This window comes from Bombus vancouverensis, chromosome 1, assembly GCF_051014615.1.
Source record: "Bombus vancouverensis nearcticus chromosome 1, iyBomVanc1_principal, whole genome shotgun sequence".
NCBI lineage: Eukaryota > Metazoa > Arthropoda > Insecta > Hymenoptera > Apidae > Bombus > Bombus vancouverensis.
The window spans coordinates 1,919,256-1,937,881 of record NC_134911.1 but is presented as its reverse complement, the minus strand read 5'-3'; the positions used below and the strand labels follow the sequence as shown (position 1 = coordinate 1,937,881).

At 29.4% G+C, this 18,626-nt stretch overlaps 4 protein-coding genes and 1 non-coding gene across 8 annotated transcripts in view; 2 read left to right on the top strand and 3 right to left on the bottom strand.

Annotated features, from left to right (window-relative positions):
• The window catches only part of LOC117162475 (uncharacterized), a 417,893-nt gene that overhangs the window by 211,413 nt on the left and 187,854 nt on the right, over nt 1–18,626 (bottom strand). The window lies entirely within an intron of this gene.
• LOC117160571 (uncharacterized) lies at nt 119–3,150 on the top strand. Of its 3 annotated transcripts, none has more exons than XM_033341412.2 (5): nt 119–572; nt 691–1,009; nt 1,084–1,240; nt 1,327–1,559; nt 2,224–3,150. In XM_033341412.2, the coding sequence occupies exons 1-5, from the start codon at nt 333–335 to the stop codon at nt 2,403–2,405; spliced, it is 1,131 nt and encodes a 376-aa protein (XP_033197303.1). In that variant the 5' UTR covers nt 119–332; the 3' UTR covers nt 2,406–3,150. The 3 variants fall into 3 exon arrangements, 2 of the variants coding, with proteins under 2 accessions (XP_033197303.1, XP_033197302.1); XR_004464822.2 differs by having other exon boundaries at nt 122–572; nt 1,324–2,143; nt 2,224–2,362; XM_033341411.2 differs by having other exon boundaries at nt 123–572; nt 1,324–1,559.
• Nucleotides 3,296–3,367, bottom strand: TRNAP-AGG (transfer RNA proline (anticodon AGG)). The gene has a single exon. It is a non-coding gene; the product is annotated as a tRNA-Pro (tRNA).
• On the top strand, nt 3,470–8,401 carry LOC117160572 (leucine-rich melanocyte differentiation-associated protein). Its single transcript, XM_033341413.2, has 4 exons — nt 3,470–3,544; nt 3,650–3,877; nt 7,140–7,518; nt 8,072–8,401. Exons 1-4 carry the CDS (start codon nt 3,485–3,487, stop codon nt 8,149–8,151), a joined length of 747 nt encoding a protein of 248 aa, XP_033197304.1. The 5' UTR covers nt 3,470–3,484; the 3' UTR covers nt 8,152–8,401.
• Nucleotides 8,447–18,626, bottom strand: part of LOC117160570 (uncharacterized) — a 95,754-nt gene continuing 85,574 nt past the window's right edge. For both annotated transcript variants that reach the window (XM_076627187.1, XM_076627961.1), the window contains exons 12-18: nt 16,997–17,151; nt 16,104–16,291; nt 14,816–14,918; nt 14,545–14,706; nt 12,648–12,880; nt 11,777–11,988; nt 8,447–10,696 (exon numbers count right to left, since the gene is read on the bottom strand). In XM_076627187.1, coding sequence (XP_076483302.1) covers nt 10,542–10,696; nt 11,777–11,988; nt 12,648–12,880; nt 14,545–14,706; nt 14,816–14,918; nt 16,104–16,291; nt 16,997–17,151 — 1,208 coding nt within the window. In that variant the 3' untranslated portion in view covers nt 8,447–10,541. The remainder of the gene's footprint in view (nt 10,697–11,776; nt 11,989–12,647; nt 12,881–14,544; nt 14,707–14,815; nt 14,919–16,103; nt 16,292–16,996; nt 17,152–18,626) is intronic.

Genomic DNA, 18,626 nt, shown 5'->3' with positions numbered 1-18,626 from the left:
TAGTTAATTTTTATTTATTTTTACATTTAGTAAATATTATTCTTTAATATTTTTTGCTTAGTTATTATCTGTTTTTGTATATGTATACACTATGCATATAAATATAGATATTTTGCAAAGCGATAGTTTGATGGATGTAATAGTGCAAAATGTATTTAAATCTTATCAAGTAAAAAGAAACATACGAGTATTTATAGTATGTAATGTATAGAAAAATGTACGTTATCAGAACGGAAAAACTGTAATTTAAGTACAGACATTTTTGAAGAAACTGAAACATTTGATACAGCAAGATAGGTTATGTTTTTGCACGTTAAAACGCATTATGATTTATGCTTCAACAATTTTCTAACGATATTCTAATCTTTTCCATTACTCTATTAATAAAAACAAACAGCATGATTTCTGATGAATATAAACAACACAATACATGGAATAACATAAAAATAAATAATGATATTTACATGGTTTCTGTTACACAAAAAGATGACATAATTAAAGTTTTCCTAACTAATCTTATTGAAATATGGATTGATACATTGACAAAAGAAATTATTTTGGATAGATGTCGGGTAATTATATATCTATGCAATATGTACTTTATAACATTATATTACATTTTGAGTAATTTTAATGTATTATTTATTATGAAACAAGATGAATTAAATTCCATTTAATTGTTTCTTCTAGAAGTTAAATCGACTTTTAAATATTGAAGCTCTTGATTATAATGACATTATATTAAATATTTTGAACGATATGTCAAAATATATTATCAATGCAACTGTGGAACATATCGAGTTGCAAGTTCAAGTAGAACGTTGTTTAATGAAATTTGAACTAAATTTAACAAAAGGAACATCAGAAGATTTTTGGGATTTTGTAACTAAACCTCTATGTATATCATCGATGGAAATTATTCATCAGCACAAATTTCTTTTAGATTTAATGAGAAGGAAAGATGAAGAAATTGCTGAATATAAAGCAGAAGGCGCAAAATTAATAAGAAGTATGTTTCTTTTGACATATTATGTTAAAAATATAATTTTAATATAAGATTTCATGCTTTGTTAACTGATACAGAGAATATTGAAACAAAACCTTTTAAAGAGGAACAGTTCGAAATAACTATTTCTAATCCAAGTATTATTGATTGCACAAATGCATTCCAAACCATGGTGAATTTTTATAATAAACTTAATTTATACAAACGTAGTACAATTCCTAGAGAATCTACAAGGTATTACTGAGCAAAACATTATTTCTTTACAGAAAATTTAAAAAGTTGCAACAAAAGTTTATCTAACTTCTGATATATTACAGCAGTAGCAGCATTAATGATGCTGATGACATGCACAAAATGGAGCAGAATATTATTAGTTCTGTTCAGAATGATGATAACAGTATGTGTAAACATGAGGATACTTTTATACACAAGAGCACAGAATGTATACATTCTGAAAATAAACAGCAAGACAAAGATACAACTAGCAAGAAAATAACTAAGAATAAAACAGGAACCACAAATATGGTACATAGGCCTAAAAAGTTAAAAAAAGGTTTGAATGATTTTATATTGTGAAGTATAATATCTAAAATATAAGAAAATATTTTAAATACATATAATATTCAGAGGAAAGGCTAATTAATAAAGATTGTTATTTAGAATACTTTTCCCCTCCTACATTTATTAGCTTAAACAATAATTAAAACAAAATTAGAAAAGATTAATTATAGTAAAAATCTTGATATATATATGTGTGTATAATAAATATATACAAAATGGAGTACCTATAATAGATTAATTTGTTCAAAACCAACGACGTACCATGTACGTCCTAAAATTCTGGGCTATTTGCACGATACGACCAGTGATGCATCATATACACTTTATAATGAAATTAATCATTAAGTATTTAAAACGCTATTAAAGAGAGGTAACATCATGTCGAAAGGACAACCAGGAACATAGAGATTTATAGACACAATGAAAATGCCCTTCCACTAAAAGATAAATGAAAGAAGTAAGAAATCATCATAGGAAATAATGATAATGATGATGATAATATGCAAGACAGCAATGTAAATTACAATAAAATTGATAGTGAAAGTAGCAGAATGACATTAGGACAAGATAATGGAGGTGATGAAAACTTTCGTCTGAATATTATTGATAATATTTGTTTGAAAATTACTAGAAAAATATATGTCTTATTTCACTAGAACCTGAACATCTACCTGAAATGTTACCCAGACGAGAAAATAAAAAGATAAAACGAAAAAGGTGTCGACAATGCACTGTCAATGGTTTACGGAAAGAAACTAATTACTACTGTTCTGGCTGTAGAGACAATCCTGGTTTGTGTTTAGGCAAATGTTTTAAGGAATATCATAAACTTACATGATATTTAACATTAATTTATAGGTTTTAACTCTACTTATTACTTTTACCTACTTTTGCACAAAACAATGACAATAATTTTGTCATTTAACATACAGTTTTCTAACCTTTGCTATCTTTTAATATCAAAAACTTCCAAATGATATTATTTTTCATTTTAATTATATTTACTTACAAAAGTATATTGACTGACGAATATGATACATCATTGGTTCTTTGCATCAATCATTTGTTGAGTAGTAACAGATTTTAAAGCAGTAAACTATGTTTTATCTTCTTTTTTTATTTTTACTTAAAATTTTTTTTCTTCCTCTCATTTTATTAACACAACAAATTTCTGATATACAAAATTTATATTATAAAAAGATATATGTATGTATAGAACCTGATTTCAAATGAATTAATGATAATTTTATTTGTATATATAAATTATTTATAAAAATCTAAAATATAATTAAATAACATTTAATTAATATATATAGAATTTTAAGCCTTTTCTCTGGATATTACTTCAATTGTATATTTATATATCTATAAATTTGTTATTTTGATGTAAAATTGTACATATTGGAATATGAAATATGCATTTGTTACTTCAGAATAAGAAGTATGAATTGCATATATGATTTACAAAAATAACTATTTTATTAAAAAAATAATATATAATAATAAATATAATAATTATTTATGTAAAATTTATACGAAAAAGAATATATACATATAGAAATATAAATTATTTATTATCTATATTGCCTGTGTCTTTTTGTTTACTATTTATTTGTTATACTAAAAACGATAATCTACTTTTAATAAAATTATATTATGTATATCGTGAGAAGCTATGTATTATGAATAATGAAATATAATTAAAATGATTAAAAAAAAATAACCACTGGGCTCGTCCGGGATTTGAACCCGGGACCTCTCGCACCCTAAGCGAGAATCATACCCCTAGACCAACGAGCCGTGTTGTATATTGTACTCATTGGTAGAAATATCTTCGTAATGGCGACTCCACTGCCAAGTATTGTCATTCTTATTGTTTAATGATAATTTCTCATCATATAGTACCTTACGTGCAAGATGGCGGAACGGAGTCAACAAGATTTTAATAGGAGTGCATTGACAGTACGACGTGGGCGGGTAATTAACGTATATTATTATTAACAGACAATTGAAGTGTTCTTTTAGTGAACTTTGTTCTATATACAAACTCTTACACGTCGTTTCAATCTATCTATTATCTAGGCTTGGTATACGGGACAACGAGCAGAAAAGATACCCGGAGGATTAGTGGGTGTCGTTGGTAATGATTGTACGAGTTTAGATTTGTCATATAATGAACTAACCTCTATCAGCTCTGTTAAACACTTCTGCAGACTACAGGAATTGATACTCGACAATAATAAATTGCGGGACTTAAAGACGTTACCTTGTATACCAAGTTTGACCACACTCAGTATAAATAATAACAAGGTTTGTTTTATTTGTTTTTGCTACTTTTTGTGTTAGAGACAATATTTTGTTATATTAAAGTTGTCACTTATGGTATAAACACAAGTTACTTGACGATTGTATGTTGTGAGAATTATAGATTTAATGATTTTTCAGTGATCTTTTAAATATAATATTCTATTTTAGTTTTTTTAGTCAGGCCAGTCAGTTATTTATATGCATGGCGTTCTATGTTATCTTGTAAGTATGTATTTACATACATACTTAAGTACATAGTTAGCAAAAGTATCTACGCAATTTTGATGAATGGTAAATAATAAACGTTAATTAATGTTCTTTAAATCTCATAGAATTGCTGAAAGAAAAACTGTTATCCGTTATAAAAAAATGCTTATTATCAACAAGACTTAAAATATTGAATATAGAAAGATGTTGGAGAGTAGTTAATGTAAAAACTACTTTTTTCAAATTTTAAAGTATTGACAACATATTATATCATGTACTTAATAATCTTAATTATGTTATTCTATTTTTGAGCATTTTCGTTTACAATAAATTACGTATAAAATGTTTTATGTATAATTTGTGATACATTTGTCTATCGACAAATTTCTTATTTATTTCACTACAATTTTATTTCGAAACATTCATCAAATACATTTCAATAGATTTTAGCATAATGTTGTGACGTGCTCGTTATCATGTATGACAACAGATTTATCTTTCAGCGCGTTCAAATGTTAATAAATTTCTATTTATAGTAATATTATGTGTGGTCAATTCGATGCTTAATTACAGGATGAACTTCTTTTTGATATTATCTTACTTTTCATTTCCAGTGTGAATTATATTTTTTTTTTTACAAAAAGATAACAGTTCTGAATGAAACCTGAGAATTTATTTTGCCTAATTTATTAAATACTTTGAAGTTTTATTGGTATGTATTGAAAATATTTCTACGGAAATTACAGGAAAAGTTCAAAATATATAGCGCTTGAAAGAAACGCTTATTTTTCTAATGAAACGCAATATGATTTATGTACTTTAACAAATCAATTAATTATTTATTTGAATATGTGCTAATATTCAAATAAATTGTATTTACTTATGTATTGAGTAACGGTTCGGAACAAATTTCCGAATGTATGAAGATTCCTAACAATATCTCGTCCGTTTTCCGAAAATATGCAAAAGATAAAGGTAACATAAAATGTTTGCGTTCATTGTTGAATTAACTGTACTCACTTCGATCAGGAAACTCTTAAAGGAATAGCTTGTGACTGATTCACCCTGATTAAAATTCCGGACGTGTATCGATGATATTACTTTTGGTATCTTATGTCATCGAGAATGTTTAGTTCGATGACACTTATGCCATTCACCTTGTTGTGAATAAGTTGCGGTGATGTAATCAGGACGCATATTAACATATTTTCGTCAGCAATAGTAGTATTTTATATAAATTAGCCAATTAATTAAAAACATTTACTATTCGTATTTAGCATTTATTTTGTACTTAGAGTCGGACATATTTACTTATCCGTTATTATTTCAAAATAGCGAGTTTAAATCTATTTAGTTAATTATATTTAGTTAATTACATGTTTATTGATTGTTCATTATTGTACATATGTATATATATACAAAATATTACTTCATAAAATATAAAATTATAATCACTACCTGGTCAGCAAACTTATGTGTATAAAATAAAAAATTATTATACTGAAAGTAAAATCAACGTGGAAAGGTCTCTGGTCGCAAAATGCAGCACATTTTGTACTGTGCATGCGTATCACGCACAGAATGCGCTGTGCTTCATTAAATAGTTGCAAAACGGCTGATACTATCGCGTATATGGAGTTACAGTACTTCCGTCGCTTGACAAAACATCGTGAACCACATCACCCACACGAAACGTATGCTGGCCGTGTTACGTCGGCCGATTTCTGTACGAAAATTAGATGCATGTTTTTATTTCCCAGCCCACTGATAAGACATTGCAATATTACGTAGTTTATAACACTCCGAAAAAGTTAAGTTACAAGAAGGTATGTAAGGAGGCAACAGAACAAAATTCGAAAAATCGGTGCAATAGTTTCTGAGCCTACTCAGCACAGACAAATAAACGTTGCGCTGTTTCTTTATTAGGATAGTATAGATAAATGGATATAAATAAAAGAGCTACAAATTAATTTGATAACTATACTATCCTGTTACAGCTATAAATAATGCGAGTTGTGAATTTTCAGTATTATGTATTTATTGTGTGATATATTTCGCCACTGTGCTACTACACGATACAGTCGTATCATAAGCAATAATCTGTGAGAACTGAAAATATATAGTATTTCCAAGTATAATATTTGAAGAAACTATGACTTTATACATATACATATAAAACTAATATATAAAAAATATATATTATATTTATTATTATATATATTATTATTATATTATATATATTACATAATTATATATAATGTATACAAAATTCTATGAAACAAAATTCCGTATTTTAAATTACAAATTGCAATATATCGTGCTATGTTTTAAATAACAAAATTTTCAATATTTATATTTTTAATTTTGATGTTGAAATATTTAACATTTAGACGTTTAACAATTCCTTTTTGAATATTATTTGCAAATTTACTTAATTGCTCTTTATAAAATATTATAATAATTTCAATGTTTATTTAAAATCATATAAATTGAATTTTGTGAATTTTAATTTAACGAATAATAAATAAGTATTCTTGAAATAATAACAATAAGTTTAGCGTTTATAAAATAAACTGAAGTCTTAATTTATAAAATTATGACATATATATTAATAAAATGTACTTATATGTTTTGTAGGATTTAATTAATTTTATACTACATGGTACCTCATTTAAATATAAATTAAATATTAGATAGTATGTAATTCTACATGAATATTGACAATTTTTTACTAAACTAATTATACGATTTATTTCGATCGTCGTTAAACGTTAAATTAAATATTGCTAAACCTATTTGTGCGTATTGTCCGCATTTCGTTTATGCAACTTGCATTCCATCTAAGATATTATTAAAATATAAATGTTATCTGTAATATTGTTTATTTGAATATCTATATTCTGATATCTATAAGACATATATTAATCAAATATTTTACGTTTCTGTACAACCTTTTAATTATATGTACTTATCTTTTGTATCCAATTTATTTGAGTACTGAAACTTCACATTCCTATCATCATACGATTTGGTTTGATTATTGTGAAAAATTTTTTAGATAACAGACATAGACCACGCATTGAGAAGGATACAGGAATGTTGTCCAAATGTGGTGTATGTAAGCCTGCTTGGCAATCCAGGATGTCCCGATCAGTTGACTAACCCAACGTCAACCGACGACGAGGATTATAATCGTTACAGGCTGTACGCGATATACGTATTACCTTCGACTCTTCGCTTTCTTGATTCACGTCCCGTAACGCGACATGAACGAAACGATGCCGAAAGACGAGGTAAATTCTCAAGGACTGTGAAATTGGCCCCAGAATTGTCACCGAAATTCTTTCCGAATGCGATGGAAGAGTTAGACGATATCTTCTTCAATGTTCATTATACGCCTTTGCCAAGGTCACTTCGCGATCCTCTTGATCACAAAGGTACGATTTTTATATGGTATATTTTATTATTTTTTAAGCATTTCCTTCTGTAAGAGAATTATTCCAATGAAGTTCAATATGTAATGATATTTCATGAAGAAATGATTCACTCAAGAAAGAAATGGAGTAAAATATTTATTATATAAAAACTAACAATGCGTAGAACACTAGAGATAAATGTATTTATCCTGTTAAATCTCAAGTAAGTGTTTGAACGTACTTCTATTATTAGTAAATGTGTTATGAAAATGCTGATTAGGAAATCAAGTCTAAAGTGTATATAATGTATGTGCGTAAAATTGTATAAACAAAATTATATTTAGAGTATTTTATAAGTAAAATATTTACTTTATCTATCATTTATACTTCAATTTTAATTTTTATTTCAATTTCAGTTTTAATTCTTCGATAAAACATTATCTTTTAAATACCTAGTTTCTTTTACGAAATGTTAGATGCAGTATCATTATTCAGTTTCAGTCTATTTACGTTATCTAAGAGTAAATTAAAATATTTCTGCAAACTTGTTTCAACAAGAATATTTTTGTTTCAGGAGCATTTGGAAAGTGTAAATACCGTTACTCAGGAAAAAATTCGGAAGGAAATCGGTTTATTTCAAATAACGATCTTTGAATTCCCATTTAGTAAGTCAAACTAACTTTTGAATGTAAGTTATGATAATTTTTTTCCAATTAATGATAAAAACAGCGATCAGGCTCATAGAGACGTACTGAATGAAATGATGCACAATTTTTTTATCTTCTCGATATTTTTTCTTCTTTATTACCAAAAAAACTCATCTACGTGCCTGAAATCGCGTTCGTACGCATTTATCTGCTAGATGTTAATTTTTTATATAAATAAATAAATAAATATATATATATATATATATATATACAAATCGAATAAAATATAAATTCACCATGAGTAAACATACAAAATTTTATTATCATGTACACTGGTATAAATAAATGTCCAAATTAGTATCTTTGTTCCTTTTCAATTGATCGAACGATCCGATCCGAGTGTTACGTGACACAGTCTCGAACGGAAACAGAAAACGTGCACGTGTCATGAATTCCAACACTTCGGTTCTTTCTTCCTGCTCATTGACTTTATTATCATAATTTAATATTATTGGTCCTTAAACGTACACAACATAGTCTTGCAACAATACTTTCTATGCGCAACAAATCGGGTTTTTTTTTCTGACAAACAGCGAACAAATACAGCTCATCCAGCTGACACCCTCGTTTTTATAGGCATATTGACGAATTTTCATACTCGGTTCCTTGACACGTGTTTAGGAGAGAACTTACGTCGAAGGCAGTTTAAAATAGTCTCAATTGTTAACCCTGTATTTAGGAAGAACCTTACGGATAGGTACTTAAACGATCCATGTTACGCTCTATAATTGCCTATATGCAATAAACCGGAAACTCGGCATTGTAATAATTAATTAAGTACGATTACGTCAGCCTTTCGGTTCATTCCGGATGCAATTAGTATTAAAAGGAAGTATACGCGTACCAGTGTTTCTTACATGTTTCGTATTATCATAAGCGTTCTCTATTGGCATACGCTTCTTTTTTTTGAAACACTGATTTTTTTTTATTCTATTTAAGATTTTCATCTGTTGCCGAACAACTGATCAAAAGCCCCATGGCTTATTGTATATTGTGTAATCGTACGTGACTGTATAAATATAACATTTATATGATTACATATATTTCTATAGAATGGGAACCGGTCATATTTAATTCCTTAAATACACCGTTCCATCGGTCTGGCAATGCTCAGCGTGAGAAATCGTTTCAAGTATTGTACACACTGGAAGCATCTTTCTCTCCAAGAAAGGAAAGTGTCTACAATGCAAGCCACGTTCCAAACGCTAAAACTTTTTATTCTTCAATTAATGTCAAGTAAAATATATTTTATAAAATATATATATCGTTTGTGTTTTTTCTTTTCGTTCGCTGAAGGATAGAATTATTAAAATTTCATTCTATTGCTGCGATCGACGAGCCATTTTCCAAGAATGTGCACGTTTGGAACGAGGCCTTACTTACTCAAGTTTTACTTCCTACTTTCGATAATATGCTTGGCCACGAAGGATACTCATGTATGATAAATATTCAATAGTCATCACGCCTCGCGATTGGACGGATGGCCGCGATTAAAAAATTTTATTCCGCTATCATCAAAAAAGTTCTTATTCGAAGAGAAGAACGAGACACGCCTTTTCACAATATTGCACGAATTTTGCACGTCGATATATCGATGTGGACCACCTCGCTAGAATTTGTTTTACTCTGTAAGAATGGATATTACAAAAACAAAATGGGAGATTAAAAAGTGACTGGTGATAACGAAGAAAGGTAATGAAAGCGACTAAACAAAAAAGGAAACGAAAGTAACGAAAACGTACAAGAAGGATACAGTGGTACAAAGAAAAATTACTCGAAGAAAATTGTATAAAGTATGATCTTTCATATCTACAGCAATCTAAACAAAAGAGAAACATAGTTCGAAACAATACCTACAAAGTAACATATCAAAAGCAAACGAAAACTGCGAAGTGAAATTCTAATTATCGCGCAGCTACGAACATTTACAAATTATATTGGAGTAGTGGTAAGTACTAATTTTAGAACCAAGATTAGATTACTTGGAACTTGTTCGCATATGTCCAGAGCTAGTACCTCTTGACGGCCACATGTGGTATTGTGTCCCGCAGAATTTAGAGTCTAAATTATAGACTGTGCCCTGTGAAGAGAATGCAACGCGTCCGCATTGGCCTTAAAGGCACTGATTATTTTTTCTTTTTCTTTTTTTTTCGAAAGTTGTTTTGAAACTAATCGATGTGTAGTGTGCTTGCACTACCACGTATATACATGATACGTATATATTTAAGTTCAACTAGGCCGAAGCGTTTCGAGCTTCCTTGAGATGGAGACCCATAAGGTCCGCGAACGAACATGTCACTTAAGTACAAAAGAAATCACTAAGAGGGCACGACATGCTTAGGAGTTGCTGTTTTTCCCGTGATTATGCAAGTTTGGCCTCAAGGTCACGGCTCCCTCGACCCAGAAGTTAGGCCTTTCAAGCATGCTCTGCCAAAGCGACAGCTCTCGACCGGTTGCATCCATCCAGTCAACTGGTTTTCCGTAGTGTTTTCCTGGAAAGATTAATTTCTTTTATATATCAATTTCTTAATTAATTTCTTTAACTACCTCTATAACTATTCAAATTGAAAAATTTATATGTATAATCATGCAGTGTTATATTCTCATTAATGAAGAATAAGATATATTTTAAATATTGTTGGTTCTCACAAGTACGTGGAATCGATTTATTTAATAAATACTTTTTATTTAACTACGATTTATTTAATAGTGTAAAGTCCTGATAATCTAATACTGCAAATTCTTTATATGATCCCTTATAAAATTTGTATAAGAAGTCTGTATAAAAATCATAAGAGAAATGTTGTGGTATTCTGTATGCCTTTATAATATCTTAAAATATAGTATTAGTAATAGTATATGTATATTGTATAATATGTATAATATGTATTAATAATCAATTTTGGAATATTAGATACGAACATGAAATATTATATTTGTCTTATATCAATGATTATTATGTATTAACTAAACAGCGAACTAACTAACCTTAGTATACATGTACATAGATTTTAAAACATGTTAAAAATTGAAATGTGTTCAGAATGCAAATTGTGTGTTTCGTTTATAAAAAAAAGTCATAGTGTTGAAAATTACATTTTAAATAGAAAAAAGAGATGGAAGATTAATATGCTTCTCATAGCATGACATAATGTACATATGAGTCATAATATATGAATCATAATAATTTATGATCGTTTTCATTATGCTATAGAACGATATATAAAGTAAAAATCTTCAGTAGAATCAGAAGTATATGGGGTGATATGTATAACATCATAAATTACTTAAAAATTGTTACATGAAAATATCTTTTCAATCCAAATTGCATGTTATGAATATAATTTTTAATATAGATTATCTTGAAGTTTTATAAATGAAATGTTTATTATTCCATTATATTCTCGAAAAAGGGGTGAATAACTAATTATTATATTATACGGTTCAAAAAACACTAATTTTCAAGATAGTCTCCAAATAATTTCTAATAAATTATATAATAAGTTTCTTAAATACTAAAATTATAGTAAAACGTAAAGTATAAGAGTACTTTGAGCTGTGGTGATATGTACCTGTGCCAAGGTTGAATCGAACTCCGCCTAGAAATTCGTTGCTAGCAATACGATCATGGTCCCAGACTGTCAATTCCAGTCCACGTTCCGCTAGTTCTTGTAGACTAACATCTTTATAAATGAAAGTATGACCCCATACTGGTGAACCACCAGATCTGCGAACTACTCCAGTCTTTTGTTTCCCTGAACGTCCCTTGTCAGGCAATAAATAACTGAAAGTATTTATAATAATAATGAACATGTAGCTTTTTCTGCCTTAAATACGTTACACGATTTTTTGTAAAGATAGGCGAATTTACTGATTTTTGGCCAACATAATATCATTATCTATTAATTTTGATTAATTTATATCAATTTTTACTGCTAGGTGATGACTATCAAAAGTTAGGGGAATTATTGACGTATATAAACAAAATTAATTGTGGACTGTAATTTATAATTGCCATTTATTTTATTAAAAAATATTAATTTGTTTCGTTTCTTTTGATACATTTTTTAATGATATATATATATATTCATTATCATTAGAGGTCTGAAGCTATTTTTTTGTGTACTTTTCGAAATATTGGAAATATTTACTTACTGTTAATGACGTTTATAATATAGAAATAAAAAGTTTATATGTATAAACCATAGAAAGAAAATTTAATGTAGGAATAAATATATTTAAGAGCTTGAAATTGTAAGTTATAAAAATCAAGATACTATATATACCTTCTAGTTTATAGAAATATATCTAGTTTAGAGAAATATATAGTTGACGTTCTTTTTAGTTCCTTACTATCCTTTTTCAAAATTAGATGAAATTAAGTGTTTAAATGAAATTAGAAGTAAACTGTACATTGATATTTTGCTAATAATTATGGTATACCTTTTACAAAACGGATCACATGTTCCTGAATTCTTTGCTCTGGTTTGTAAATTTCTTGCTTCCTTTACAAGCACGTGTAATGCACCGCGACTCCAATTCTTCTTCGATTTAGAAGCACTACGATCTGTTCCTATTTCTCGATCTCGTTCTAGTTGTGTAGGGTCTGGTGGTACGAACTTTAGACCGACGATTACCTCACCTTTGTATGCAACAGGGTCGTCGAATGGTTCTGTCTAAAATTTATAATTACAATGAGTATTGAATACATAATTATCGAGAAACATATTTTTATTGTTTAAAATCATTCGAATCGTATCAAGAAATTTTGACAGGAAGAACGATGCAATTCTTTTGTGTAATACTTCTATATGTATTGTTTTGTAGGGGATGTTTCGCTTATTTTATCGATAGAAAAAAATGTACCAAGACAAAATTAATTGACTCGGAACGACGTCTGATTCGTGATTTTCGTTTCTAAGCTCTCAAGTTTATCGACATATTTTATACGGGATTAGATATTCTGATATATTTCGATCGACGTGTCTGTTTACTCTCAATAAAAAAGTATTAAGACTCTTGTGTTTGAGAACGATCAGTATAAAAGATATTTTAGCTTTAATTTTGTAAAACTTATCGTATGAAAGACAAGGGAAACATAAACACAGGAATAATGCTCTGTATGTTTTATTGTCTCTCGTACGATAAGTAATGATTATGGAGTAATTAGAGATCAAGACGATAATAAAATAAAGCAAGCAATATGTTTTAAGTAGATTTTAATAATAGTAATACTTCAAGTATTCTCAAATTTTAAGAATAATTCTTCTTATTTTAAGGCACGAATAATTAAAAAGAAGTGAATGACTAATTAAAGTAAATATGCAAAGTTTAATACTAATTATTCGATAAAAAAATTATATGCTGCAATACTATATAGTGATAAAAATTGGAGATTTCTAGCAAAGATTCTAGTTCTTGCACATGCAAATACATTATAAAATTGTGTAGTTAGAAGTTAGTTTGCAAGAATATCACGTATTTCCATAGAAATGCTTTCTTCCTTCATGCTATTGTTCGAATTTGAATTTTCTGCATGTAAACGAATAGCCGAATACGAATAATTTGCCAGGTAGTATAATAACTCGTGCAATATTGCATTCTTACCGCGAAGTGTGTCAATTAGCTTTATTAACGCAAATAAAAACAAATAAAAAGAGGCTCTAATTACATACTGGAGAATAATTGAGTCAGTACGAAGACTTACTTTCCCCGGCCCATTCTCGCCGCGCTTTTATATCTAAAATGATCTGTATTGTGTAAAATTGTGCGCATTGTGTAAAATTACTGAAAAAGAGATACAATGCGAATCAAAAAATTCGACTAATTAATAAATCTTAAATCGAAGACGAGTTTTGTTTCTATTAGTGGAATAAAAACTGCAATAGTAGTTCAAGATAGAACTACGAAAACGAAATTAAAGTAGGCTAAGATTATCAACAAATTTTGGGAAATTGGGAAATATTATCTTTATTCAGTTACTTACTAGAAATAAAAAATTCTTTCAAGAAATATGCAATTAGTAAATATTTATTAATTATTATTAAAATTGATTTTTCTATCTACTATGAGATATAGAGGAGAAGCATGAATAGTTAATGTTTTTAATTTACAATAGATATTAGATGATTTAAGCTAAATGCATTTCACGATAATTAACAGTCAGATATTTTATTTGTTTCTTTTTTCATCTCCCCTATCCCTAAAGTCTAAACATGTCGATATTTAATAATAATAGATTTCTCGTTAGTCGCCTTGTATCTCTTCCAGCAATAATAAAACATTTCGTACATTTATGCTTGGTAACGTACTTGTGCTAGACAAGCTGTCGTACACTTACTCGTTCCTGAAGCGGATACCATTTCGGTGTGGGATCGTCGAAGATCTTGTTCTCCAGGGGCATTCGAACCTCGCCAAGGAAATCGTTGCGTCCAAACATGTCTGAATGCCAAACTGTCAGCCACAGGGTTCTGGTTTCTAGGCCGCTCAGACTCATATGGAACTGAAATGTCGTGGTGACGAACCATCCAAGCTCTAACTTTCATGCAGGAACAACGGAGCAACAGGCAAAACGTTTGTGCTCAAGACTGGTCTCAAATGATAAAGCTTACCTTCAATGTTTCGTTAAACTCGGGATTCAACGTGTGTTTCTTCACCTTAGTTTTCCGTTTGCCGCTCTTTGACTTGTCCGGCAATAGGTATACTTTCACGTATCTGTTGAAGTGGATCGTATCAAAGAAGAATGTAATTTTATAGGAAATTGTTGGTTTTCGATGTACATAAAGTGTATATTAGGATCGTTTGTATTTAAATTATTATGTTCGTTGAAAGATAATTTTTATAGCAATAGAGATATAAATTTAATAAAATTTTGGAAATATGTTTCTAGAATATTTACATTGCTTTTCTTTTAAATTGATCGTCTAGAGACGCATTAATCACTATAATTAATTATAGGTCATGTTTTATAATTTGTGTTTGATTGAAATTTTTTAATTTCCTTTGTATAGAAGAAACTGCTTTTGCTTTTACAACATACATTATTGTGACTATACTCTACATATTACAGTATAAAATATGTTATGAATTTATGGTCCTTTGAAATAATAAAAATATTAAAAAATATGTAGGTGATATTTATAGGTGGCATTTAGACATCAAGGCAGTGAAATGTGTATAATGGTATAAAATGGATGACATGTGTATAGATATTTTTAATGCGAAATTAAATTGTTTATAATTTGACAAGTATATCTGAATCTAAAACATAATTTGGTAGAGAAATTTTCTTCGTTATTTTGGTATCTAGAATTACTCTTTATAAATATCACCCAAATATTTTTAACACTCTGTATAATAACACTACATATTTCAAGTTATTACAATTTAATTATGAATCTTGTTTTCTCTTAATTTTTGAAAAATATGCTTTTGTAATTATTGTCTTTTCACCGATACTAAAGTAGTCAGGAATATTTGTAAAAAGGACGCAAAGAATTATAAATAAATTTGAAATATCGATCCTATCATACAGTTTCTTCTAAACATTCCAACTTCTTACGATATTCTTATATTTTTCTTATGATATTTTGTTACCAAGGAATACGATTAAAGAAATTTCTAATTTTTATGATAAATTTGTAAAAATTTCAATCTGTTGTGCATATAGTATATTGTAGAGTAATTTTCGTTGTCTGTTATATATTACGTCTGTAAGAAAAGAAATGTACTAACGTGTTGAAAACTCCTACAATTTGGCAATAACTATTCATAAGTAAGAGGATAATTAGTTTTTTAATTATATATATTATATAGTGATTAATTATATTGGGCGAGACACGTAATCGGTAGCATTGATCTGACAAATGATTTTTCTTTCATGAGTCATGCGTTACTTACGGATCGGATCGTTTGCGTTTTACATCAACAGGAGCTAGATTTTTGCATTTTGTTACGTGCACCTCGAATGTTAGGTGCTTATAATCGTATTGCAAAGCGAATTCGACTTCTCCTGTGACGACAACCGAGCGACAGCACCGTCCTTCACCAGCACCGCTATAAACCGACGCCATAGAATCTGAACGTGCCTGAAAAATATATATTAAGTATTTATATAGATTCATATTCCAGCAACGCAAGATAATTTGTAATCGATAAATATACGAAAAGGAATTGCGGATAACAGTGAATTGGAAGTTTTCTTCTTTCTAACAACTCTTTTTCCTTTAACAGCCTCTCTCAGAGAGGTTTTCGTCTTTAAGAAACTCAAATTTGGAAATCGTTAAAGTATGGTTTCTTGACAGATGATAATTTTTATTTATGCTTACGTGCATCTATATTAAGAAGGTATTTCTTCTATACATGTTATTTTATAATATTAAAGACAAATTTCAAATCTTTCAAACCAATTACTTTTAGTTGTAGATCCTTTCTTTTCTTTTCTTTTATAGATATTTTGCAATGTACAATTAAAGGAAGCAAAGAGTTTTATCAAACTATTTGGACAAATTAATCAGTGAAAAACATTTTTACGTCACAATAGAATCACACGTAATATAAGCACGTAGAATGACGCCTTAGTTATAAATATGCAGAACCAGGAAAATTTGATATTTCAGACATCCCAGGAAATTTTTCAAACAAAAATAAAATCAGTTTAAATAAAACAAAATTTTATTTTTAAATATTTTTGTCGTACTTGTAATCAAATATAAGATATGCTCGCCTCTAATTCAACATTTAATATTCCAGTAACACATTAGATTTAAAGCTGTTTTAAATTTGCTACTTACTCCAAGACTCGACAAAGATGCACGGGTTGCAAGGTGTCCAGAATGTAGTCCGGAATCCATGTCATCTACATCGATCACTGTGTGACTAGAGCCTGATCGTGATCCTGCACCGATGATTGGAGTACTACATGCTTCTGACAAGCTACTTCCATCATCTGTAACATAAAGTATACGAATAATATAATTAGACACGTCATTGATTAATAAGCCAACCGGTCTTCATCTTTCTAAAGAGTTTTTCGTTTTCGTTTCAAATTTCGCGTGTATTTGAACGATATTTATGTTTCCACTCGATAGAGGAATGCAAGAATACAAGAAAAATATAAAATTCACGAAATATAAGTGTTTCTATAAAAATCACAATAATTTGTTTCGCTACGTTTAGAAAATAATATATTTGTTGTTTGTATCTTATCTTATACGAAAGAATCTACAATTTACTATAAAATAATTTGTTCGCAGAGATTTAAACTACTTTAATAAAAATAAGAAATTGTGTATCTCTGTTAAAAGTACAAAGTTTAATGATTGCAACATTTTACATATTTAAAAATGTGCACCTTTAAGCCGAGAACAAGAAATGAATGTAATAAAAAACTAAGCAAATTATTAGAAAATTATAACACGATGAAACTGACTTATTCCATCCTCAGAACTGTTATCGCAGCTTTTCTGCTGGCCTGCTTTTCGTATTCGACACTTGGGAAACAACTCAGAATACGAAGATAAATTCCTGCGTTCGTCCGATTTTCTAATCGTATGTTTTGAAAATATTTCTGGGAAGGAAGATTCACTGTCGCTTTCAAACTCCTTCCTCTCGTCAGAATCATTCTTTTTATTAGTTTTAGAAAGTATCGTTAAACTGCGTTTTATGCCAAACGAAGGACTGCTCGAAGAACTCATAGAATTAATTGTTAATGCACTTTCCTCCAATCCTCTCGGTCTGTAATTACTTTGCTGCATTAATGCGCGATTATCATCGACGTTTGCTGGAATTTCATTCTTTGTCAATGAATCATCCGATGCCATTCGTTTCATCTCCATCTGATCCTTTTTTCTTTCCAAATCTTCATTTTGTAAAATCTTCTCATTTGATAATTCTTCTTCGATGTGATTTCTACATTTAGGATAACAAGATGCACCACAACAGTCAAAGAATAAATTGGAAGTGATACGTCGCGCTAGATTCCTCACTGTCCGGGACCGATTTGACACGTTGAAAGTGGTATAACCAGTAGCCTTTGTCATTTTCACGCGCGATTTTCTCGTTCTGCGCCCTTCACACACGTTGGAAACTTCGCCACGAGCAACACTCCCCGTTGCTTGCAACACTTTCTTTTGCTTGGAGAATCTGCCGGAAGTTCGCTCGTTTCACTTCGATAACTTCCAACGGAGGAGATCCTTTGCCACGAGGCAGTGTTTCATGAAAACCTGCCTCGTACGTTTCGATCGTTCTTCCTATTTTCTCGACAATTCTAATGAAATAGAATATCGTTAGCCGGTGAACAATTAGAGATGTGCATTAGGGTCGTTTTCGGTGTCGAGCTTCGTTAAATGCCACTCGTATTCGTTTTCGTTCATTGCGATAGTTATGTGCAAGTAATTTCGTGTAATTTCTCGCGCAATTTCG

Excerpts from the sequence above, each read along its gene's own strand:
- LOC117160571 (XM_033341411.2), top strand. The coding sequence starts at position 333 with ATGCTTCAACAATTTTCTAACGATATTCTAATCTTTTCCATTACTCTA. Across the intron at positions 573-690 it reads TTATTTTGGATAGATGTCGG|AAGTTAAATCGACTTTTAAA; the intron begins GTAATTATATAT and ends TGTTTCTTCTAG. Across the intron at positions 1,560-2,223 it reads GCCTAAAAAGTTAAAAAAAG|AACCTGAACATCTACCTGAA; the intron begins GTTTGAATGATT and ends TTATTTCACTAG.
- LOC117160572 (XM_033341413.2), top strand. The coding sequence starts at position 3,485 with ATGGCGGAACGGAGTCAACAAGATTTTAATAGGAGTGCATTGACAGTA. Across the intron at positions 3,545-3,649 it reads TGACAGTACGACGTGGGCGG|GCTTGGTATACGGGACAACG; the intron begins GTAATTAACGTA and ends TCTATTATCTAG. Across the intron at positions 7,519-8,071 it reads CGATCCTCTTGATCACAAAG|GAGCATTTGGAAAGTGTAAA; the intron begins GTACGATTTTTA and ends TTTTTGTTTCAG.